This window comes from Echiichthys vipera (assembly GCF_963691815.1).
Source record: "Echiichthys vipera genome assembly, chromosome: 8".
Lineage (NCBI taxonomy): Eukaryota > Metazoa > Chordata > Actinopteri > Perciformes > Trachinidae > Echiichthys > Echiichthys vipera.
The window spans coordinates 24,397,786-24,424,415 of NC_139833.1; the positions used below are offsets into that span (position 1 = coordinate 24,397,786).

At 39.5% G+C, this 26,630-nt stretch overlaps 1 protein-coding gene across 1 annotated transcript in view; it reads right to left on the minus strand.

Moving 5' to 3' along the window:
* Positions 1–26,630, minus strand: part of LOC310950587 (CUB and sushi domain-containing protein 3-like) — a gene marked incomplete at its 5' end in the record, with an annotated part of 253,461 nt that overhangs the window by 22,906 nt on the left and 203,925 nt on the right. Inside the window, 5 exons of the mRNA XM_083918484.1 lie at positions 3,177–3,350; positions 8,137–8,319; positions 12,292–12,468; positions 15,074–15,256; positions 25,783–25,956. Of these exons, the coding sequence (XP_083774610.1) occupies positions 3,177–3,350; positions 8,137–8,319; positions 12,292–12,468; positions 15,074–15,256; positions 25,783–25,956 (891 nt within the window). The remainder of the gene's footprint in view (positions 1–3,176; positions 3,351–8,136; positions 8,320–12,291; positions 12,469–15,073; positions 15,257–25,782; positions 25,957–26,630) is intronic.

Consider the following 26,630-nt stretch of genomic DNA (forward strand, 5'->3'; position numbering starts at 1 on the left):
TTTAAGAAATGCACAGATGGATTTGCTTTTGCAGTTGAGTGGCATGTAGTATTGCTGAGCTTTATCTCAACAAAAAGTGCTGAGTATGAATTGCATCATAAGTCTACAGTGGTGTAAGCCTACTATGTGTCTAATAATCAGCAATAATTTAAAAATGATTATGCACCAAACTAAATGTAATAAAGTTACATTTGCAAAGGTTTCTGATTATTTCTACTACTCAGCTCATGATTTTGTTGGTAAACGGTAAATATTTCCATTGTCGACAAGACAATGCAAAGCACTGACGAATGCTTGTGGTATATCTTATATTTGCATCTTACTGGCCTGTGTGCATTTACAGATGCTCCATGACAAATGTACTGTATGTGTATATCAAGTAATGCAGAGTATTTAAAGTAATGGTCAGTTCTGTGACTACATTGTGATCATTGACACTAAGATAGTGCTGTGCTGATATTTTAATGCATAGATAATAGCCTTTTCTGCAGTGAATACGATCAGCACTTTCACCCTGTTGTCCCCATTTTCCAGACTCATTTCTTTGCCTTAGTAAACCTTAGTGATTTATCATAGACTTGCTTCCAGTACTGTTTTGAGTACTGTAGGCTAGCTATAACAACATGTTTAGGAGAGCCGGGTTCTTTACAGAAGCTGGTCATTGATCACATTATATTTATAATGTATGGCTCTCGATTTTTGTCAATATTGCACAAGCATTGGAACCTGTATCGTAAGTTGTAAATCATGGAGCTATTAAATGCAATTACTACATCAAAAGCAATTCTCTATTGAGACACATTAAACACCAACACTGCATCATGGAACATAAAGGTTACTTGCTCACATAGCTGCAAGAGGTTGTTTTGGAGGTGCTGATGTGGAAAAATGATTGTAGTGTGTTGAGGGATGACACTGCTCATCATCATTGTAGTAGACAGCAAGGAGACAGTGGAACCTTGTCCACTTTATGTCCTGATTTTTACCCACCATAACAACTCGGGACCAGAACACAGATACACCAGTGCACCGCAATAAAACAGGCAGTTGGTCACTTTGTACTGATCTGGTTAAAACAGACAAATACAATCCTTTATAGTTAGGCAGGATATAAATCAGACCGTGTGCACATTGACTTACAAGAATTACAATAAACGACTGCAATGTGGCCATTTAGAAGAGCAAATGGCCGTACAAAGTACTGTGCTTCTAGTTGCGTGGTCACAAACACTAGCAGTCTGACAGCTGGATCTCAGATGCTAAATACCCAAATGGGACAGCGTCCGCCTGACTGAATATGACCAAAAGCACCAAATTCTGCCATTTGCATCAATAATAAAAACACATACAAGTAAATGTAGTCCTTTCTAAATAGGCCTTGGGATCTAAGACCTTTTTTGTCATGATCCAGCATGTTACTAAAATACTACAAACCAACTTATTTCTCTCCAATTAATAAACTCTTACGAAATCAACAGTGTAGTAACTGACTGCACAATTAATGCACAAAGCCATCTGATAGCAGATATTCCATGCAAAAGAAGGCTGTAATAATCAATGAATATAATGCAAAATGCAGCACTTCATCAGTCAAAATGACTGCCTTTATGCACTAGTTTAAGTGGAAATGTTTTTAGTTCTGCACAGCTGTGAGCAACCTAGTTGCCAGAAAACAAACACACATTGGCATTGAAGGTTTCTGTCAACCGCTTCAAACCACACAGACACACAGACACACTCTTTGTCGCTCCATAGTCACACTTTTAAACACATGGTTAATGTTGTGATTTCAAACAAAAATGATTACGGTTACCTCGGTTCAGGCATCAAAACTATGTGGTTAGGTTAAAGAAATGGTTGCGGTTTGGGTAAAAATAAGTACGTCTGTTGTGTAATTAAGTTTTACTTAGTACAGTGTGTGTGTTAACCATCAACCCTGACCTATTCCAAGGGGCTTGACATACTACTGGACTTCCAGAGCACTTGCTCTGATGGTGTAATAGGGACATTAATGGTGGTTTAACATTGGAGTCAGTTGAAAGACGATACGTTGCACACAGATGTAAAAGGGTGCCAAAAACGTTTCATATCAAAGCTTCTGTGATTTGCACAAACGTATAATGCCCAAAAAATTCTGCCGACCAGGCTGGTGTCAAAAAAAAAACAACCCACAACATATCTTTGAGCACTTAAGAGTGTCATGCATGAACATTGTTAGTTCCATTTGTTTTTATTCCACTTATTCCTGACTAACATTCAAAGAGAAACAAATACATGCAAGTACTTTACCCTTATGGATATTTAATTTCTGTCTGACTGATATAAGAATGATTGTCATGACAGAGAGAAACTCTTGAGCAGTCATGCATCCCAGGGGTTATTATATATGCTTGCAAAGATTATTCTGAGAAGGTCTTAATGTAGTAAAGAGCATCAGACACCCCACTTGTGGTTCCACTCAGATCATCATCTTCATTATCAACATTAGCTTTACCTCGAGGGTACTGAAGGTGGTTTTAGGATTAAGTATAACTTGGTGCTTGTGAAAAAAAGACGGTGACGTTGCAACTAGGTGTAACACTAATAGTCCCTAACTGTTCTGCATCTCTGCATGACTGTCCTATAATATTTGTATCCTAATTCAGCTTTTCCACCTAGGCCCTGATGTTAAATTCCATGACTTATTCATGGCTTTCATTAATTTCATTAACTTGAGATAACCTCTAAAGGGGCAAGCAGCAAAGTGGTTTGATACAAGTAGACTTAAAGTATGAGACAAGTTGTAAAATAACATGCATGTTAGGACACATATTTAACAAATTACCTGTTATTTTAAAACTTCCTTAAATACATTTACACAATGAAAGGACTTTGGAATATTTTTCCTCAGTTACACGTTTTCCACAAATTCCATATACCGTGGGAACTCAGGTGACGCAAGGTAGAAGCTTTTTTTTTTAAGTTCAAAATGATTTTGTATGAATTCATGATAAATTAGAAAAGCAACAGGATGCCAGATTTGAATTATGAGTCCAAGAGAATAGATCCATTTTAACCCACTATACAAATAATCATGTTTCACACATCAAAAGAAATGTTAAAAGGCCATTTCAGTCTAAGGAGACCTGCTCTAGAGACCTCTGTAATTATCAAGAAAGTACAAAATGGTAACTCACGCAAGCACTGAGGCAGATCTCCGCTCCATGTTCCATTCCCTGTGCAGGTGATCACAGCAGGGAAGGATAGCTCATAGCCAGGTAGACAACTGTAGCTCACGCTGGTGCCCCACTCCAGGACTGAGCCCTCCAGGAGGCCATTGGGTATAGGTGGGGGTGTAGGACACTTCACTACTGTGGGGGATAGTGAGGACACAGTCAAGAAAAGCGCAACACAGCCTGACACAGCACGGTGAAACAGAAACTACAGTTCCTTTCTACAGAGAAAGATACAGACAAAACAAATTATATTAGAACAACAATACTTTTAATAAGAGGTCTATTTTAGAAATCCCATCACTCAACACAAAATGTATTTTGCAGGTCCCCTTTATTGAACATTAAGCCCCCCCAAAAAACATTATAAAAAAACTAACATCCAAATATCCGAATACCAAAAATGAAAAACATTTACCTACCCAAAAAACTAAATTTCAAATATTCCGTTCCAGCCCCTACAGTAGTTGAGGGTACAATTTAAAGCCTATAAGGGTTACTGTATATAAACAGTACTGTGGATGGACGTACATGTTTTCTCAAATCTATTATTGCACCGCATGCTTCAAATTACAGTGCTATTTTACAGATATCAAGAGGCAATAGAGGTGGTACAAATTCTTCTACATAATGTTGATTACGAAATAAAGAAAGTGAGGTCTTTAGCAGAGAAATGGTCTATGTTTTCACTGCGACAGCGCATGATTTTTCTGTCGTTTCTGTTTGAAGTATACTGAAATGTTTCTGTGAGAAATAAGGGGACATCTTGTGTCTGTGTAAGCCATAAACTTTCTATTCAACAAATCTAATAAATGAATACATAATAAAGCTTGGAGTTTGTTCTAACACACTTGGAGATGAACCCGTGGGGACGCAGATGGGTTTTAGGGATGTGAATAAATTATAGCAGTTGTTTTATACCATTACTATCCTCCCTCAACAGCCATCATTTTCCCAAGTCTCTTTCTTTTAGACATACTCACGCAAGCCAAAACACTTCTAACAAAGATCTGCAAATTGAAGTCGGGCTATATCGGCCCCTCACAACTGTCTGGCAAGATCAGATGTTCAGTTTACAAATCCAGTTACTTAAACAGTCATTTTAACACCATGGTGTTAAAAGTAGTGTTTTGGCAGAACACAAACAAAGTAATTTTCACTTACAATATGTATACTGGATATTTACATGTATTTATATATATATTTAATTTAAAAAAGGAATAGGTTTCTCATGATAGTGTAGTAGTAAGTATATAAGTAGAGTAGTAATCAGATATATGCACATGATGGACAACTTTGTAGCCTCAAAGTTTAGAAAGACTTTCTTTTCCTACAACAACAACTTACAGTAAATGTGGAGCAAGCCACTGTGGGATATTCACAGTCTCTCCAAGGTGGAACCATCTTTTGTTCTTGGTTGGCAGCGGACATAAAGGATTTCCATATGGAAATGTTGCAGCACTATACAATATATATGCTATATTTGGAAAGATATTTAGGCCATGACGATTTGTGAATAAAAGTTAAAGGCAAAGCAATACTGATTTTGCAATTCGTTTTTCTTTAATGCATTGTTTGTTAATGCCATTTTCTTTTTTAAGTTTTCGAGGAGAAGCAAGTTTACTTGAAATTATTTCTCTTTGATGTTAATGAATTAGTAAAGAGTGCCTTCAATTTGGGATTTCCACGTTGTTGCTCTGGCGCCCTAGAAAAAAAAGACACTTTATATCTGAAAAACCTCTTTAAAATGCCCAGCTGGATGCCGAAAAGAAGAAAGTTGGTTTGGGTGTATGCATGTCTTCCTAGAGTATGTAGGTGTGAAAGACAGAAAGAAAGAGTGCGAGAAAAAGACAGATGGAGAAAGAATGTATGAGCTGTGTGCAAGTAGGCAAATTACGCTGATAAGAGGAGTAGGGCTACTAATCCCATAAGAACTGCATCAGAAATTGCTTCAAATAAATGACAAAATAAAAAAAAATAAAGAAAAGGCATGGGTGGCAGGCAGAACTGAATAGGAAGCAGAGTGTGTCCCCGTTTTCCTAAGTAGTTCTAAGAAGCATTAGTGCCTCTTAACTGAACACGCCAAACCTGGGATTCAAACTGAATCCTTGCCGGGCGAGGCTTAGGATGTGTCATCGGCAGCATGTGTATTCACACCACACACAAATAGCAAGGCTAGCTCTGACGCACATACATTATGTGCTAAAGTATTCAGAGTCGGCACACGTAAAACCTCTTTGTCTCTTTCTCTCTCTCTCTCTCTCTCTCTCTCTCTCTCTCTCTCTCTACCCCTCCCTTCATGGAATATCATTTCATATCCCTGCGGCACATCATCCAAACCTGTGACAAGATGACAGATGCTCCGCATCATGACAATTTCAAAAATCTCACCCCGCCTGAACTGCTGCACCTTTAACTTGAACCCAATCATGCACAAAAAAGGCAAATGATCTTTTTGGAAGAGGCATTGTTTTCCGTTTCAGATTCAATAAGTGAAAATAGAAAATATCTCAGTCCTTTTCTAAGACATCTTGATGCGAGAGACGATGAAAAAGCTGTGATTACCAGCGAGCTGTTCTATTGCTTGTCCTGGATCGTCTAAGAAAAAGACCAAAGGAGAGGAAGCGAGCAATGACAAAGAGAAAATAAAGCATAAAACATTTGTACTCCTCCTTAATACCCAATTCACACTGAAGAATCACAAAAAATATATGGAGCACGCACTTGGTAATTAAACTCCTCTTTTTACCTTCCTTTTGTTCATAACTGGAAAAGAGAGAGCAGCAGTTAGAGCGAGAGGAGACAGCAGGGAGGTCAGTATGAGCTGACAGTGTTGGGAGAAAACGTGAAGGTGCGTAAGTATCTGTGCCTCTGTATGCATGAGACAGACACTTGCATAATCGAATGCCCCCATGTGATTATATGCATGCATGGTGTGAGTGTGATGAAAATGGCTAAGCTCTAGGGTTTCGCTCCTCTCAACACCGCCCACATCAATGTAGCAGCATCAGGGCTGAGTGCCTAAACTGTTGCGGTAGCTGTCAAGGATTAGAGCTCAGAGGTTAGGAGCTTCACGCACTGTTATACACACGTAAGCACACATACTCCCGCCCAGTCTCTCTCTTTTAAACTGCCTTGGGTTACAGTTGTCCGACCATTGATCTATCCAACAACTTCAACATACCACAGAACAGAGTTTCATTAATAATGGAACGCACCCCTGAAACATTACAAATCAGTGTCAGTTTGGATGTTGTAAACTTCTAGGCAAGGTCCTACAGGGAGCATGAGGAGGGCATGAAGTGTGTGGCTTAAAACTACAGCTCCCCAGGAGTAAGCTAAGGAAAGGCAATGACAGACTGCTTCAAGTCAATAGAAGCATTTTATACACTGTCTATCTACAGTATATCTAGAAACAAAAACAGACATTTAATAACATTTAATAAGTGATTTAATATTATTAACATTTAAAAATGTAATAACATTTAATTAGAAGAAACAGGATTCAAGTTTTGACAATCCCTGAAGCTCATTCCCTTTCAAATAATTTGCCTGTGTGTTTCATGTTACACAGCCTTTCTGTGACTTGTCTGTGCATATTTCTCCCACCTGTTATGTGTATCTGTGTGCATGTCCGTCTCTGTCACTCTGCCTCTTTTTCTCTCACAGTTCATTTGTCCTTTCCTATTTCTCAAGAGGCAAATACAACGCCAGCTTTCTTTTCTGTAACTGAGACAGCAGCCCGGGAACAGTTCCTTAGCAACAGCAAGCCACCATTTGCCTTGTGGGCTCTTCCCTTCCTGGTGTACTTTTGAACTGTTTGCTGCACAAGTTAATCTTCCCTGCAATACTTACTGTTGGTTGTCGATGGCAGACATGCTAAGCTATGCCTCTACTCGTGATGTAGAGCTGATGGGCGTACAACAACTAAGTCCTCTAAGTGGATTTTCTAACTTTTATGTTAATCAAGCCCTTGCAGTGTGCACAAACTTTTAGAGAGGGGAAGCCAATGATTAACAGTTGGAGTAAGATTAGAGGGATCCCTGTTGTGCTGAAGAGGACTTCATCCATCGAGAGGTTCCTCTGACACCTCAATTCCACCACACACACACACACACACACACACACACACACACACACACACACACACACACACACTTCAAATGAGCTGCATTGGATAATGTTAACTAACAACATTAGCCCTACAATCTCCTTGTTTATGTTGACCGACACCGTGCTTTGAATTTGTGAACTCGTCACCATTCATAACTTTTTGTTTTTTTGTCATTACCACCACCTACTAAACTGGAGTGTGAAGCAGTAAATAGGCATAAAAAAAACAAAACACCTTTGCCCATATTTTCTATATCTTGATTCCCTTATGCAACCATTTAAACCATTCAAATAATGTAAACAATGTATTTCTGATTACATTGTTTACTAGAGCACAACACTGTTTACAAGAGAATAAAGTTCTTAATGGATCTTACCTCTTGATTTTGCACTCAATATGCACCAGACTGATGCATTTAATTACTAAAATGTACAGAACTTCTTCCTTAAAGGAACTGGAGTCAACCAAAACCACAGTGTGTATTATACTTAGGTCAATATATGCGTCTGCATCTGACTTTTTGAGGGTGTGTGTGTCTGTCTGTAGATATTCAACCTTGTGTTTTATTTATACGTCATAAGCACACTGAAGTGAATAATATGACACTATCTGACCACATAGGAAGTTCTGTGTCACCTTGCTTACTAATCTCATTAGATCTCAGAGTGTAAGCATGTACTTTATATCGTACGTGACAGTGTGCTGGCGTGCCAAGGTTGCTACAGCATGGTCTGATGGTTATCAAGGTTGAGTGTCTACTGCAGCACGTGTACGATGCAGTGTATGTGTGCATCTGTGGGTGGTACTTACCTTGGCATGCTGGCATGGTGCCACTCCAGGTGCCATTGTTGGTGCAGGTCCTTGTGACAGAGTTGTCCCCTCCGATCATAACATACCCCGGCTGACACATGAATGTCACATTCTGGCCCACTGCGATGTCCTCACCAAATCTAAGTCCATTGGCTGGAATACCAGGGTCTCCACAGGTGATCACTGATCAAACAGAAGAAAGTTGCATCAGAAATCATCCTAAATGGTGTTGTTGAATGGTGATGACTGTTTCATTGCACTTTTCCATGTCGGAGATAATTTTCACCAATTGCAGCATAAGCACGAAAGAGGGCATGCTTTTTCCCCTAGCTTTTCTAGCATTTTTTAAGTTGGTGGTTTCTTTCATTTGTTCATTTGAGCCATCAGGGCATTACCATGCAATTTATTTTTGTCGATTAACTAATGGGTAAAAAGGGTGAATGGTGATTACCAATCATCCTCTCACTCTCATATGGTTCAAAATGTTTAAGCAGCTGTGCCAAAAACAGTTGTGCATGATGAAAATAGCTAATCAAATACATCACTCAAAATCTTGACCCACAATCCTTCACCAACCGTTCATAGGCTACTCATCACCGTGATGATTTGCTAAACAGTGTAAACACAATCACGTTTACGCTACTAGAAACTCAACATTGCAAGTTTGTCTACCAAAGAGGTGTGCTTCTGTGCTGCATTCTATAAATTAGATTGCCTTTGCCTCTTATTATACAAGTGCTGGACAATACAAATAATTAAATAATTTGAGGCTTTAATTAGGATGTTCAGTTATGTGAAGATAAGAAAAACTGACAGAATTCGTTGATACAGCTGTAGCCATATTAGTCTACAACCAAGCAATCAAAGCATCGTCACACAGCATCTGTTGTGCTGTGCCCCTGAAGTGCGAGGAATGCCTGTATTGTTATAACAATCCTAATACTTATAACCATGTTTTATTTATATATTCTCTCTTTAAATTGCACCACTTTGGTTATATCATTTGGAGATTTTTGGTTCATTTTTGTCTCAATCATGGGAAAATGCAAGAGAAAATAATAATAATGACATTTTTGTTGAGTCTCTTTTTTTATATGCTTATTCTGGGCTTCTTCTCACGACACTATTTCTCTCAAGTAAACAGATGGCTGAGTGTTGGTCCGCTACATTGTCAGGTCTTAACCTAATGCCATCTCTGATGGAATTATAAGGGACAAGCCTCAATTTGATTGCTTTTTCATAGCCCTTGTTTAATCTCACAGCCCTAATTTGTGCCTACATATTACAGAATAATTCCTGACTTGTTCACCTTAATGTAAGAAGCCAGTTTCATGCATATGACTGTCCCTGCTACCGCCTCCTGTCTTAAATTGATTTCTGTTTGTTTATTTTCAGCTGCTGCCAAGGACCTCAACACTTGGACATAGTTATCATTGCTGGGGGAGGATAACTATGTATCCTGACAAGGTACATCAGAGAGCTGCTAATTGTGAGCACAGAGAATAAGTGGGGTCTTCACTTTGCCACCAACTGAGGCTTCAAGTGGATTAATCTAATCCTAGATGCATCTATTTTCAAAATTTGTACAAAACTCAAACACTGACTGATAATACAGTGCCTTGTAGAATATGTGGTGAACTGGATGGTCAGCCTTGGCTTGGATGGATCATGTATACAGCTATTTGTTGTGTGTGTTATGTTTGTATACCTATGAGGATCCTGCACCCTGCATCCTGTAATGTATGTCAGATGACTGGATTGCAGTACAGTTGCCACTGATGTATTTGGTGTTTGATATGCATTGACTGATAATGGAGTCCATGATTTCTATTTCCACTATTACGTATGCACTGCTGCCTGCCTTTAATGGAAATAGTTTGTGTTATAAATTAACTAACTTGTCAGCCTTATCTAATTGCTTGGACTTTTTTGGTCTTGTGGGTAATGAACTCCTTTTTTGGCTCGGCTCACCCAAATCATATAAGAACATTTTCCAACTTACACCTGAAGTGGTATCTATCCATGCAGATAATCATTTACTGAAACAGCAAACTGTCTATTTAGGGAAAAAAAAGTCATGTTACTCAGTATAATCCCAGTTTCCAGTTAAAGTCAGGAGCTCGAAACACCCATCATGTTATTACTATTACAATTACTGCTTTGCTAATACACATATAGAACATGTTACTGTAAAACGTATAATGAAACGACCATTAATGTCTTTTTCTGGAAAGAACAGGTATTATTTACATGATATTTTACATTCATGTTGAATGACCTTAACCATAAGTCATCAAAATTCTTCTTCATTCAAGTCACGTCTCCCAGACTAAAATATCATATTTAAAGATTACTTTGAATGATTGAATGAATGAATGAATTATTGTTTTTGAACACTATATTGGGCCTATATTGGAACAATGAAATGTTTTGACATGACAAGATTATCAAAATAGCGCACCTTTAATATATGGACAGTATATGTGTATATGAGTATTTGTTTGCCACATTATAGTTCTTCAGTTCATTTTAACTGGTCCACCAAAATGACAAAAGTTTATGGATAGCTTTTTTCCTGTTTTATCAAGTGAGTACATACAGCTCAAGGACAGAGGACATGATCTGCAGTGTAAAAACAGACTTATTTCAGTTTCAGTCAGACTTATTTTGGATACAGGGACTCCACTATGAATGAGGATACTGTTTTGCTCATTTAAATGATGTATAAAGTCGTACTGCAGAAGAAATCTGACTGGATACTCCTAAATGCACAAATAGGCGTTTTGCTCTGATGTCTTTTTTAATTTAATCCTATCCTCCAATCCCCCATCCACAAGGACTGTGTTGGCGTATAAACTAGGGGAGAGAGGAAAGGAATGGGAGAAGAGAATACTAAAAACAGAGATAAATCATCAGGATCGTGGCCTGTCACAAGGCAAATAGTCTTCCTGAATAATCAGCGTTTCCTGTTTATTGTTAAGTGCTCTATGGCTTTACTTCATAGTTCACTGACCATGTCTTCTGCTAATTCGCTAATTCCTTAACATGCTCTATAAATTTCATTTATCATACATCAAGACTGTTAAAAAAAAATCAAAGAAGAAACTTCTCTCTCTCCCCTTGAGAATGTTGTGTGACTTTGATCTGGTAACCTACATGATCGATTACCCATGAACCGTGAAAATGATTGCCTCCTTAATGAAAGCAAACTGAGCCAATCTTGGCATCTTGTTGATGTGGATGGCGTTTTGATGTCCCTGAACTGACCACTAAAATGTAATGAGAGGTGGGAGTACACAGGAAGATAACAATAATAAGTTTGGTGATGAGCAGGCTTAAAAGTAGGGAAAAGAGGAAAAAAAGACATTCTGTCTTTCCACATGTTTGATCTTTATTATTCAGTCCAATTTTAAATCTCTCTCCTTCTCCCTCCCTGCCTGTGTAAATCTCTCCAGAGACTTGTTTCATTCCAAAATTGAAAATTATGCTCATACCATTTATCTTTTCTTGTGATTCAATAACAACCAAAAAGAATGAGGAAGAGAGAATACGGTGATTTTCAGAGAGAAGAACAATGTGTAATTTCGTTTGATAGTCACCCTGGTGCAAATTGAATATAGATTGGAATACTTCTTAATTACTGCAAGGCTCATTTGCTGAGATCCAGACAATAAAAACTGCCTGACAGTTCTGATACTTTGCAGGGAGGGAAGGCTCAAAGAGATTTATGTGCTATTTGAAAACGTATACCCTATTTCAGCACCACTGTTGATCATTCAGAGCGCCTCCTTTTGGCAGAAATAAAGAGGAAAATCATTTTCAGTCCTGTCTGTGTTCTTTTCAAAGGGATTTGTCTACTTTTAAGTATAAATGACATGTTTAATGTGTTCATACAGCATCATAGTAGACACTTATTGTGACTGACATATGTGAGTAGATGGAATTGGTCAGCAGCGACTCACTATCATGTACCCAATCTTCCTCATCCTATCTATAGTCATTTTACTTTTTCTATAAATAATAGTGATGATGAAAAAAAAGATATGCTGTTTCTGCCAACGCAGGTGGAAGTGTGACTGAGCTAAATGTGATCAATCAAGCAATACTGAACTGTGGTCTCTTGCTTTTCTGGTATTTTGTGCATATAAAACTCACTTGTGCAGTTTGGAGCTGTTCCAGACCACGTGCCATTTGCCAGACACTGGCGTGTGGGCGAGCCAGTGAGGAAATAGCCCTCCATACAAGAATATACAATGGAGTGGGAGAAGGTTGTGCCATCCACACGGAAAATACGACCATGAGCAGGTGTGACTGGGTTCCCACACTGTACCGCTGCAATACAGGGGAGAAAAGAGAGGAGGTGAAGGTCAGAGCTGTATAACAGTAATGGATTTTAAATTTTCCATATCAGTGATTCACTACCCAAGGACTGGGAGCCCCCAAGGTTGCTGCAAGATGACTTCTGAAGGTCTCAAGGTGTTAAAGAGGTGTACATTGTGTCAATAGTAATAATTATTTATGAAGTAATTGTCGTTTTGCTATCCTGACTCAGTCTAATTAGCTCTCAGGTGGAACAGTCTGAAAAGCGCAGATTGGCTTGCATTAGAGTTCTCCATTATGCCTTTGTGCCTCACATCAGGGGATGTGAGGAAGCATTGTTTTTCTTTTAAAGAAGCTTTGAACCAAACCAGTAATGAACCATTGATCTATACAGAAGCACAGCTTTATTAAGAGAAGCTAATGAAATGAGCTGGTATAGTGGTACATCGCACTATTAATGAGCCATCGCAGTTTGTGTATAGTCAAGTGGCATATGGTAAATCCATGGTAACGGCATTTAGTGGCATATAAATACAAGAACATGGTCGTGGAAGTAATGTAAAAATTTGAAGCTGTGGTCTACAATAACAGACCTTTCAGTTTTATTAAATATTGAAAGATGAAGAATTGTTTTGAAATATGAAATATCACTCCTGACCATTTAAAGCACTAACTGAACTCAGGCAGGACGCTGAATATCATGCAGTGCAAGTGTAACTTTAGATGTACAATCATACGAGAGGAAACTGTTGTGAACTTGAGAGTTAGGCTTTTAACGCTAAAATATCCCTAGAGTATTTCCAGAATCTATCAACCAAAATGCATCCCTGAAGAAGAGTAAGGACAGAGTGTGTTTCATGTGGTTTTCTTCTGCTCCAAATCATACCTAATTATGAAACTGATTTGCTCTCTTAATCACCTAATTGCCTGGAAAATCTGAAATAGTGATTCTTGTAGGAGACAGACGTGTTGTAGGTGCGGTGGTGATTTCTCAATTACCACATTCTCTAACGCACGCACACACACACACGCACGCACGCACGCACGCACGCACGCACGCACACACGCACGCACGCACGCACGCACGCACAAAAATAATGCAAAGTAGACTCTTTGGCTCCTCTCTTAACAATTCAAGACAGACATGATGACAGACACAGAACATACCTTGATGGTATTGTGAGATTGATATTAAGCTGAATATCCACAATGACTGTTTTCCAGAGACTGTAAAAGGTTGTGGATAATGGATGGATGGGCTTTAACAGTAGACAGGGCTTTATAGATCACAGACAGACAGCGCTGAAACTCATTCAGGCTCCAGTGAATTCCTGCCCCCTTCCTCCTGGAGGTGGAGGGATGGCTAAAACAATCTTTAAATCAGGAGATGGAGTGATAAAAAGGTCATGGAAGAGAGATGTGGGGTAAAGGATGGGAGGGAGGGTAAGGTTGAGCAATAGAGAGAGGAGGGACAGATGGAGGAGTGGACAGGGACATAGAGACAGCCGACAACAAGATTAAGACAGAGAGGATTCAGAACAGAAGCAAGAGAAAAAGGCTGACATCAGGGGAAATGAACGAGAGAGAAAGAAAGAAAGAGAGAGAGAGAGAGAGAGAGAGAGAGAGAGAGAGAGAGAGAGAGAGAGAGAGAGAGAGAGAGAGAGAGAGAGAGAAAATAAGTTGGGATAAAAGGCAGATATACCGTGAGTAGTTCAGATCTTTCCTACTAAATATTCCACTATTACTGTGCCAACCTGTTTGGACAGTAAGTAGAAAAGAGCAGAGGCAGTCAAACATTTGCCTCAATATCCGGTTGACCCCTGGGGGTAATTTATGCAAGATGTAGAGCTGCCGTTCTGTGAACTAATATCTTCAAAATCCACAATGATTCATTTATCACAGTCCAAAAAGAACTTGGCTTTAGGTGTCTAGAATAAATGAATTTTTTTGGTTGCAATCTGGAAGCTAGTCACAGCACCATGTGCTGGCAGGAAATACCAGACTGCAGCAGAGAGATACTTATCCATCTGGTGCAGTACTGTGTTTGTGAGCTTTTGCAATCATTTGTCTGTGTAGGTGTGGATGCACGTGAGCACCTATTTGTACACTCTATGCACAGTCATGCTTGCATGCTACCCTTGTTTGTGTGTGTAAGCCAAGGTTGGTTACTGTCTGAAATGTTTCCCAGCTGATGCCAGTTTAGTTACTGTACTAAAACATGCCCATGTGTTTCAGCTATATAACTATATACCCCCAGTTTGTAACAAAACAGTCATACACAAACTTTGCCTAAATCAAATTGCAAAAAAAAAGAGGTTTAAAGGTTTAAATTATGGAATGAATATGGATGTGATCAAATAATAAGTAAACAAGACTAGAAATCTAACCATGCCTTTAATGCCAACTTTTGGTATTTGTTTTTAATTTTCAGAGTCATTGAGTGCGTACAGAAAAGCAATGAGGTTTGATACCCTGCCCTAGTGCAACCCTGCATCACATACTTGTATAAGTTTCTTAGTGAAGTATGTGTGTATTATCTCTTTGTATGCACCCTATGCACTCCTCTCCTGCCGTTTCATACATATCATCACAGAGACATTTGAAAGATTCTCCTTACGTTTGCAGAACGGCTGTCTGCCTGACCAGGTCCCGTTTGGGAAGCAGATCCTCTCTGCCGACCCGTACAGTGTATGTCCCACTGCACAGGTGAAGCGCACCTTGCTGCGCACTTTGAAGTTCCCTGCCTCCCTGCTGGCATGGGCAGGTGTGCCAGGATCCCCACAGGTGCCTGCCGAGTCGCCTGCAATGGGAGATAACCAGACAAGGAGCAATGAAAACCAGAAACTGAAAACGTCATCCATATTAACATTGTCTCTGTGTGTGTGTGTTTACAGATGGGTCCTTTTAAGCTGGTATGGCAGTGAATAACAACACAGTGTTCCTGTCTGTAAAGAAGAGAGACGATACAGAGAGGATGTAGACACAAACTGTACATCTTTTGAGTCCTCCAGGTAACAGCTATAAAACACACAATGCACCAATGAGCAGTTGTCACTGTGCCAACAACCTAGAGGAACAATACCTTTCACTGCTTTGACACCAGGAGCTTTCTGTCTGTAAAAACAGCGGGGCCAGCATTAAAAGGCAACCAGCTGTGGTTATGAGAAATGATGAATACAGTTTGACCTCTGAAGCCAAATGCGTGCTCATTATCCTGAATTATCTCGCCTGTCTTTTGTTCTGTGGAGGAATATACAGCACTTTCAGTGTCTTGCACCACCTGTCTTGCTCATCTATAAATTAACTCATATAAAAAAAGATGATGTGTCCCTTGTAAAGTCTCTTCTCATGTCCACATTAGGGCCGTCACCTGTAGGTGTAAAAAAAAAACCCACAGGAAATGAGAACGAGATGGCAGGTCATCAGGGTGGTGCCACAACTACTGAGCTACTACTGAACTGTGTCTGCGTTAGGAATGAGTCTAGGGGGTAGGGTGGTTTTGGGTTTTGTATAAATGAGGACATCCTCGAGGGTCAAAAGAAAAAAAGCACATAACACCAACCACCAAGTCAGGGCTGCACGTTAACTTTTTCAGCACGTAGCACAAGTGCTACAGAGGCTGACAGTTGACGCACGCACGCACACACACACACACATTTTAATAAAGAAAGTAAAATAAAGAAAGTAAAATAAAGAAAGTAAAATAAAGAAAGTCTGCTTCTCCCTTTATCTGGAACTAGTTACAGACACACCTGAAATTGTAGGTCGTGCTTTAGGTCCTGCTCTCATTGAAGGATTTTAAAGATATTTGAAATAACTTCTCTCTCTCTGGCCTGTCTTGGCCTTATCTCTGTCCCTTGACCCAGCTATGAACTGACCCTCCCTGCTGTACTCTCAGGACCTTTTGACCTTTTAGACTAACATAGAACTCATTGGAGAGTGAACAAAATGACGTCAAGGTCATAAAATGAAGAACCATGAAAGACTAATTTATATTAGACAAACAGACAATGTCAAAAGGTGAAATTTATCTGTTAACTAATGGAGAAAAGGCTTTCTAAGTTTATTGAACCCTGACTCTAACTCAAGACCCCCCCGCATTTTACAACTCTGAGCAACCCACAGACCTGATCTGATAAGAAGCCCAGGGACTCACACTTAAATATGTTCTTAAAGAAAACTATTATAGGAAGTATAAACTGGTATGTGTATTTTATTCATTTGTAAAGAAATTAGTGTTGTTTGGAATGACTCTGGTTGTTGTATGAACAAGATTGCCAAAGATACAGAATGTGGTTATATTTAACCTGATCATGTAAGTATTGACATTAAGGATCCACTAAGGATTATATTTTAAATTTGTCTCAGTATGTTTGCATGTATCATTTAATCATACCGTATATATCACATTATCAAGCTACATTAAGTCACTATCACCAAATGATTATTCTAATGAATGTGTTGATGTTATTGTGTCACTGACACTTCCACAGGATTATTAACTAAGAAGAATGTTCACATTATGTGTTAATGTGTGTATTCACTGTTAAATTCATACACTTGGCATGATTTGTATATTTATATGAAAACTGATCCTTGTCTTTGGAGACAAAGGAAAGAGGGAGTTTCTCCCAGTTTAAGTGGGAAAATCGCCCTATCGAAAGATCGCATGCCACCTTGCTGGACAGCCCGTCCACTCCTTGGCCTCTGACGAATCCTCTGACGACCTGGTTCTGCCAGCCCTGCACCTCGGGAGAGATCCCACTTGGATCCCACTTCTACAAAGCTAAGTTGGTGAGATGAAGTAGTTGGTACTTTAATGAGCAGATCTGGTGATCACTGGCTATTTTATATTAAACTTTACTTTCCATCAAGGTGTGGTTAGAAATTGCATTTCCACATTATAGCTTTACCATGCCCATTTGTTTTCTGTTATTCACATGTATGTCATATCATGGCATAATCTATCATGAGTATTATGTATATAAATATATTCCCTTTTTTGTAGTAAAACCCCCAAACCCCAGCTGTTGTCTGTGAGCTTTCATTCTGTTTTGCAAAGTTTTGAGCTCAGTGTTTTACTAGAACAAACGTTTTCAGATTGGGAGTGATAGAAATTCATTGATAGAATTAATTGATAAGAGAAACTGATAGAAAAGTTTTCTTTTAATTCTTGCAGGTGACCATGTTTCCATCGGGCTTAGTCCACATTACCTGTTAATTCGGTGCTGGTGCCCCCTTTTTGACAATAATAATTGGCAATAATTAACTAGCCTAATTAATACTTAATAAGGTGATTCATTTATTATAATACGTGCAGTATCAGAAACGTCAGTTTTGCTGCTGTCTGTCTCAGGGCACTCTGAAAAAAGAGATGTTTAATGTCAGTGAGCTCTTCCTAGTAAAGAAATAAATAGTCTTCTTACCTCTTAAACGCAGTGTAATGGTTAAAGCTAATTACGCAGAAACATTAACGTTACATAGTCAAAAACACAACTGCCTTTAGCAGACATTAATAATTAATGTCTGTTTCTCCCGGTTTAACAGCATTAGTCAGCAAATGGAGGCAGCACCTGCAAGCAAACACTTCTCAAAAATATGTAATTTAAATCGAGTCCCCATCTCTGACAGACAGAATATAGCTGGTTTAAAGCCCCTGAACACCCACACAGGTGTTTTCAATTATTCTGGCTGATTAGACATCTGCTCCGGTTGAAGGTAGGAGGGGCTTTGATGAGGATTTGATGGGAATTTATGAGGTCATAAATGTCTACTTTGTCCCGCCTTAACAGGTGAAACAAAGCTAACAGGAGACTCAGGAAGATGTCAATCAATCACAGTAGACACACCCACACAGCCCTGAGAAGAGGTCTAATCAACTAGTTAACTGAAAATACCTGTGTGGGTTTTCAGGGGCATTAAATTACTTCTTCAAGGGCCGCTTTGTCTGCCCGGGCGACACCGGTGGAGAATGATACCGGGTTGCTCTGGGTTTTGCTGAGCGAGATAGGCATCTGGAGCCAGCATCAATGTGAGGGTGGGATATGTTGTGTTTTTGCACGTTGTCTTTCTTTAATATGTGGTTGCCCACAATATAGGGATTCTCCTTTCTTATTTTATGCAGTGCTGTCTGACAATAGGAGCAACACATTACTTTCTTTGTGGCAGCGAACTTGAGCCAGGCGAACTCCTGCTGCTCCCACTCGGTGTTGTACCTGTAAGTTTTAGCTTTCACTTTTGTCGTTTGTTAACTTAATTTACGTTATTGTCTGTGTCGTCCACGGTGCCTGGGGTCTCTTTAGTTTGTTTTGTGTTCTCAATGCAGACAGGTTGGAAAATGTCTTCATGTTGAATCGTGGGAGTAACGTTAGCCACTGTGTGCCAACCGGTACCAACCCTGCCCCACGGGACCAAGCGTGAGTTAAAAGCTGCGACTGTGAGAAATTGTGGGAATTGGTGTTCAATATACAAAACATAACATTAATAATTGACCACAGTTGAAGACAACTACCAGGAAGGATAGTCGTATTCCAAACAAGAATTTTATTTTTGTGGCCAAATCTGCCCATAGCACTGATCAGGCGCCTCCAGGCGTGTCGTTAAACCTGGGCAATAGCCCCGGAGCTCTCTGCCATCGTCAAAAAAAAATGATGATGATGAAAATAGCCCAGTATAATAGACTCTTATGCGGCTGCATTACCATTACCAGTTTTTCGGTTTAACGAGTGACCCTGTTAACTGGAGACTTTCAGAGTGCCTCTGCGGTTGCAGATGATGAAAACAGGATTATGTTTTTAAGACAGATGCTCATAGACTGTATACAAAGGAGATCTGTTTTACTACACCAGGGTGACTGAATGGTGGCGCACCGAGTTAATCTCTTAACTTTCATTCATTTTCCTACAACGGCATCGCTACAAATCTCCCAAAAAAGTTTTGTTTTTTGAAGTGGACAAATAGATTTGTTTAGAAAATGTATTAGACATATTATTAGGAAGAACAACTCGCTCTCCTTCTGATTAATGTAACAACAAGCAACATATAAACGCCACTGACACATTTACTCAAACAAAACTATAAAGACTGATCAGGTAGGTAAAGTTATGTTTAAAAGTGTCATGAAAAGTACACAAAGGCATTCAAAAGGACAGCTACGCATCTGCTGTCACTATGGCAACCGCGGACGCTTTCAGCTGAAAGTGTCCAGTTAACGGGTCACAGGAGACAAAACGTCCGTCAGAGCAGTGATGTCTTCTAGTTTGCACAGTTTCAGGGCCTGCAGTGGATTCAACCCGCTCCACTTGACATCGGGTCGGGTGCATGTCAGTGTTTCTGAGGCTGTAGGCTGTTCTAATGTCTCATTCTGGCTGCTGGTATCTGTGCTGACCTAAACATTAACCTCCTCAGTAGACCTCCCCCAACAGGAGTCACACATGACCTGGTCTTTCCTTTAATTCCCAAACTACGTCACAATTGCATGTTCATCAGCCCAATTTCAAAAATTTCCCCCCGAACCCCGTGTGAAAAGGATTCTGACTTCTGTGCTACAGCCCTGGATGTTTTCACGAGCTAGTGACGCGCCTGGCACTGATAGCACTCAATGCTACAGGGCATATGAATTCTTAGTACAGGCTGTACAGCCCTGCACCACATCCACTGCTGATTTCACAAAAATGAAACCAGCAGAGGATAGAAAACAGAAAAAATTTGTGCTGTACCAAATTGTTTGAAGCTTCATTCATAATGTTGACGTTCTAAATAAGCATTCGAATTCTTAGTTTTTTGCATTCTGTTTAAACACAGTATTTCTGCACAGTTGTGGATAAAAATTAGGCTACACTAATATTATAAGCATTATATTATTTGTACAATTCGATTCCAGTGGTGGCTACGTAGGATTGTTCTAGACAATTTAAGGCCAAAAGTCTAAATTTATTGAAAAAAGACAACTGTAATCATTTCCAAAACATGGTTTTATCTTATGAAATATTCTTGCAATTGTAAGCGACTTTCTTTAGTAAACACCACTGTAAATTGCAGTTTAAGTACAGGTTAAGGACTGTTCACAGGAGTTTGTAGGTAGCACAGAAAACTACCAGAAGCTGCCAGCAATTAATGTGGGGTTTCAATTTCAGTTTTACAAGCCTTAGGTTGATCCGGCAAATTGCCACAGGGTTGTCCGGTGGTGGGAGTGTCACTGGCGCGTTTGTGTGTGTTCTTTTTCTTTTTAAAGATCATATTTTTGGCAGTTTTCCAAGCCTTTTCATTATTTAGGACAGACAGGAGATGGGATGAGAGGGAGAGAGGGGGAGACATGCAGCAAAGGGCCGTAGGTTGGAGTCAAACCCGCGGCTGCTGCTGCTTCGAGGACCTTCAGCCTCATTACATGGGGCGACTGCTCTAACCACTGCCGCCCCATGTTTGTGTGTTTTAACCCCTTAAAATGTAGCACAAGAAGATTTAATATTTCAGTTATTATTGTTTTCTGTCAGATTGTTATATGATTTTGACATTTCTGAATGAACTTGAAGGCAGCTTAATTTCACGGACAAAAAGAGAGAAAGAAAATAGACAGAGCTACAGTGCTGAACCCCCGGGCAGTTAAGTGCTTTTGTTTCATTTTTTTTCCCCCTCTTAATTTTTTTTTCTTTCTTGTGTCGGTCATAGAGGCAGGGTGTTTACTGTTGACTGTACGGGACTCTCACCCCACCTTATACGGACTGTGACTGATCTGTGTGTCTGATTGCATGGGTGTTTCCGCAGAGTCCATCTCAACTTTTCACCACAGCCCACTGCATTTTTTCCTGCTTCCCCCTGTGGCTTCCACTGACTTGGTGTTATACTGTGACGATTAAGTGTTCGCTTAGTTTTTTTGAGCAGTATATTGTTAGTGACAAAGAATGTATTAATACTGTTCCTCTGATTGCTACACAATTTAACCTTTAGCCTGTTGTGGATCGGAGTGACAGATCCCTTTGGGTGAGGCAGTATGCACCTTTACCAAAGTTGGTTGACGACCCACCAATACATACAGAATTAAAGGCAGTGTGGGCTGCCCTGTTTTAACGTTGTTATGCTGAAATAACATGCATGCAGGATGAAAGTTAACCGTGCTCACTGCTGTTCCTAGCAATGACTGAAACCATCCAGTGGTGAAAGCGTATAAAGATAGGCATGTAGCATGCAGTAATCTTTAGCACCATAAACTAAATTTATATAATTCAATTGAGGATTTTGTCCTAAGATGATGACATCATAAAGTATGACGACAGACATTCAAAGCTTCATTCGAAAACCTCAATAGAAGCTTCAAAGGTAAAAGAATGGCATTTGGTACAGCCCGCGAAAAATGTTAAGCATCAGAAGACAGAGTATCACAGACATATATATATATAGTATATAAAGATGGAGAGACAAAGAAAAAATGCAGATAAGCAGATATTCAGTCAGGCAGAGAAGGACAGTAAGATAGATCATTGTAGTTGTCTGAATTTGTTTTCTCTATGTTAAGGATCTGGGCTTTATTGGCTGTGAGATCATGTTCCTTGAGCTGTCCACACAACATGTGCATCTTTCTGTGTGTTGGCTGCTGATTTCTGTCTACAGAGCAGCAAACAGCTGCAGGAATACTGGACTTGTTGACAAAGCCTTACTGCACAAACACCAAGCTAATATCTTCAATACACATCCCCATTGCTCACATGTGCACAAACTGGATTTGTCAGGTCAGCGGCGAGTTGATTAGTTTGTGTGTGGCTGTGGTTAGCAATGAGTGTGTAATTATGTGTTGCCTATCTTTGTACTGCATGTGTATGTGTCTGTAAGAGAGGGCACTCACTGAAAGTGAGGGTTTATGGTTCTCCCAGTCTGTCTGTGCATGTGCTTGCATACACTTGTCTCTGTAAGTGCATGTTAAGTATGCATACTTATTTGTTGGCCATGAGTTTGTGCATGTCCACTTGTGTGCACATATGTGTGTGTGTAGCAGCTGTCGGTACTTCATTAGTCTCCTTCAGTTAGGTGAGGCAGCCCCGCTCTGCATGCACAGTGACAGCTATAATCTCTCTAATTGGGATGGTGGTGGATTTGGTTTGAATCCGAGTTAATGTCTGTTCACCAGGCTCCCTTTGTGAGGAAATAATAAGGCCTTCAACTCAGCAATGCAACAGACGAGGACAAAGGGGGAATGGCTTTGTAACCAGTTTTAAGCTCCCTCTTACTAATTAACAAAGGAGGACAGATGAGACGAAGGAAAGATGCATGACTGGATACAACGATGAGAACTGTTGCTGATGTTGAGCTGGACTTCTAGGGTAACTCATAGCCCAAATGATTGTGTTGCTATTGGAGATGAACACTATCTGAGATACCAATATTCAACTGCATTTATAAAGAGCCTCTCTACCTTACCAGTGAAGTGCTTCACAGCTAAAGTCGTCTATAGACTACAACCTGCATATAGACTTTAAAATAATTGCAGAAGCATTGACAGACAAACATTTAAACATGCATTGACACTTTCTAGATATCTCATTTATTTTAACACTGCAGTACTAATTGCATCACCTCAGAATGTTTTGTTAATGTGTCTGTGAAAACTAGGTGTTAAAATGCACACTCACACTAATTTTAAATTCTCCAGGCATTTGCTGCATAACAACTTTAGTTCCTGTAAGCAACAACTCAGTTAGAGCTGCGTTGTGATTCTAAGTTCTGCTACAGCTGAAACAGATGTTTACTGCTATGTGTCTGAATTCACCAAGGCTCTTGGTGATGAACAAGTGATCTACAAAGGTGTGTTGTTTCTATTATAAGTTTCTCATTTCATGGTGAATTAGAAGCACTGTTTTAGTATAATCCTGTGACAATGTGAAGACAATGCATTTGCACTAACTATCTGAGTCCTAGATGTCACAGAAATTCTGACTACTCAATTCCTGTACTTTGCCCTTATCTTTTTTTATGTTGTCTTAATCTTTGTTTTACATTTTACGTTAATGAACACTGCAACATGTTAAAATTGATGGTGCTGTAAATAGTGTTATATTTTGACAATACAAAATAAAAGTACATACAAGATATAATCTCGCAAGCTCCAGTGTATTTTACTCGCAGATCAGTCTGGTAATTTGCGGCAGAGAAAATTTGGAAAGGGGTTCCCCAAGCGACCGAACCATGGACCGAACTAATCAGCGTTGGTTTTGAGGCGGCTCGAAGTGTAAACGAGAATTGACTGTTCAGTGTAAACAACATGGTGGCTTCCGTGGATGACATGAGCACAGTTATCGAGCAAGCCACTTGCTAACGCTTTTTTCTCTGGGATCCTTCTGTTGGAATAAAGACCGGGCCTGAAATTGTGCTTATTATCCCTAAATTGACGTTACACAGACGGCAAATATCTTTTACCGACATGTTGTTTACTTGCTGAGCTTTGCTTGATTTGACCTGACCTGATAGACAGATGATTTATCCAACCAGCAACCAGTATTTTCGCATCTTCCCAAAAGATCTCCAACCAAGAGTTCCAAGATGGATATGCAGAGCAAATATAAATTATGCGAATCAATCCATCTGGCTGAGTCAGGTACCCCTGTGCCCCCCGCTTGAAAATAAGCTGGATCTGCGCCTGTTTTTGACAATTCAAATACATGGGAAGAAATTCATCTGGGCTTTACTTATCTCATATTTCAAGTGATGAGTTAATGCTGATTAGTTTTTGACAAGTTAAGTGTCTAAAAAGGCACTGAATATAATTTGGTATTGAGGTTTTTTTTTGCCCAGATTAAAGCAGAGTTTATTGGGCGGGTTTCTTCAGACAAACAAAGGCAGCAGATCTTATGTTGGTGATACACAGCTCAGACTGAGTATTGAAATAAAATATAATACAAAATTGAAAAACATTTTCCAAGATGCTTGTTTGTCATTAACAGTAGGGAGAAGATCAATTAACTTAATGATAGATGCCAAATTGCTTCATAAAGACTAATGTAGGCTTACCATGATGATAAAAATACCTTGCGACACTCATTCTTCTGACCTTAAGCATTAAAATTACATGTTTTATTACATTATATGGCTATAATTTAAGTCCTAAAAACAGATTTTAGGCTATACACAGCAGATAAATATAGAGGTGCAATATGCAGAGAAATACTCCACTACACCTCCGTGTCACTCCTTCCATTTTGCAAACCTAAGTAAAAAGAATGATATGGCAACTGAGTGGGAGATGAAGCCTCTGCACATGCACCTTGTCATTATCCTAGGAGTCTAACTTCACTGCTGCCGCACTATATCCAACTGTCTCAGTAAACACAAATTATTGAAGGTAAGTAGAGTTTGCACTCATTTAAAGAAGAATAAAAAAACACTGAAAAAGTACACTGATGGTGGACGAGTACCAAATAATAATAATAATAATTTGTATGACAAACATCGTCAAATGTTTTGGCATGTAGGTACAATTTTAAAACATTCTGTAAGAGCTCCACAGGGCAGTAAACTGGCTCGGCAGATAACTATCCTGCACGTGTTTGTTCTGAACTTGACACAGACTGTAGCCAAATATCCCCTTAATGCCAGGACTCCCAGGTACTACACCATTGCATTGTGGTGTTCACTATCTAGCTGTACAGATAGTTTGGGTTTCAGCTATATTTAAAAAATATATATTTCTGGCACCAGTACAGCTCTGGCGGTCTCTGGTACAATAGGGTTTGATTGAATTTTGTTTGTGGTGCTCACAGCATGGATATATTAAATTCCAAAAATTGAACAGCAACTTGTCTCTCCAGAATGTGTGTCCTGATTAGTCAGTATAATCAACAGACATTGCTGTGAAGAGCTTTTATTGGAACTACTTTCTACCAAAGTAGACAGATAGTCCTTACAAAACTGTTGACAAAATGTTCCGTGGCGTATTGGGGCATTGTTTGTGGAAAAAGATGTTGCTGCTGATTTTGTAAAAAGCATTTTTTAATACTATGAACACCACAATCAGAATTCTATTAAACTCTGCGATATTGGGGTGATGGCAGTTATCTCAGACAGAGATCAGATCTCAAGACTTGGGCAGTGTGTGATTTGATATCACTAGAGGTAAGTGAGGAAATATGTTTTAATATGGCTGGATAAACACAACTCTTGCCATTTATTTAGAGAACCACTGTGAAGTAAGCACAGAGCGAGTTAAAATGAAAGTATACACTATTTTACACATCAAACAACTACCATTCCCTAATATGATAGTGATATCAGTGGCATAAGAAAGAGTAAAAAGAGAGACTCGCCTTGTGTATGTGCATGACTGTATTTGTGTTTGTGTACCTGAGCAGTGGGGCAGTGGACCACTCCAGTGTCCGTTCACTTGACAGGTGAGTGATGAGTCTCCTATGAGCTGGCGGTCTCCAGAGCAGGAATAGCGCACTGCGGAGCCAAAGGTGAACTTCTCCCCGCTCATCACTCCGTGGGGAGGGGAACCTGGGTGGCTGCAGTCTACCTCTGCATGATAGAGCGTGAGGAGAGGAAATATGATTGTCAATGGATGAGTGAATGGATGGATGGATTAGTGCTGGGATTAGTGTTGCATGCCTCAAAAAAAAAATCACTACATCACCACCAATACTGGTGAGAGAGACAACCGATTTTTCTAATGTTAATAAATGATTTGATGAAACGGTAACATACATAAAATCACATGCCTTGCTGCTTTATCAAGAAACCCTTCAAAAACAATAATCAGTCCAGCAGCATGTTGATCTACACTTCTGCAAACTTTAATAGCTCAGACAAGCTTGAGTTAAAAGATATAACCATTTGAGATGACTACTTCACCTTAATACTGAAACATATGTGTGGATTACTCAGAACTACTTCACTGTCAACATTTTTCAGAAAAAAAACATAATTTGATGTAATATTGTATATACACTTACTACACCGGTTTGTTTGTGGCCCAAAATCAAATTTTGTACATCCCTTTCTCTAATACTTAATTATTCTTTGACCGTTATGCACCTGTCGGACTTTGCCATGTGTGTGTGGGTGCTGCCACATAATTAGCTTAATCTCATAATGGAGAGAAAGTGTCTGTAATTTTGCAAAGCTAATTTCTTAACAAAGGCAGTGACGCCTGAAGACGTGAATAAACATTTGTGACAGACACTCCTGTCTAT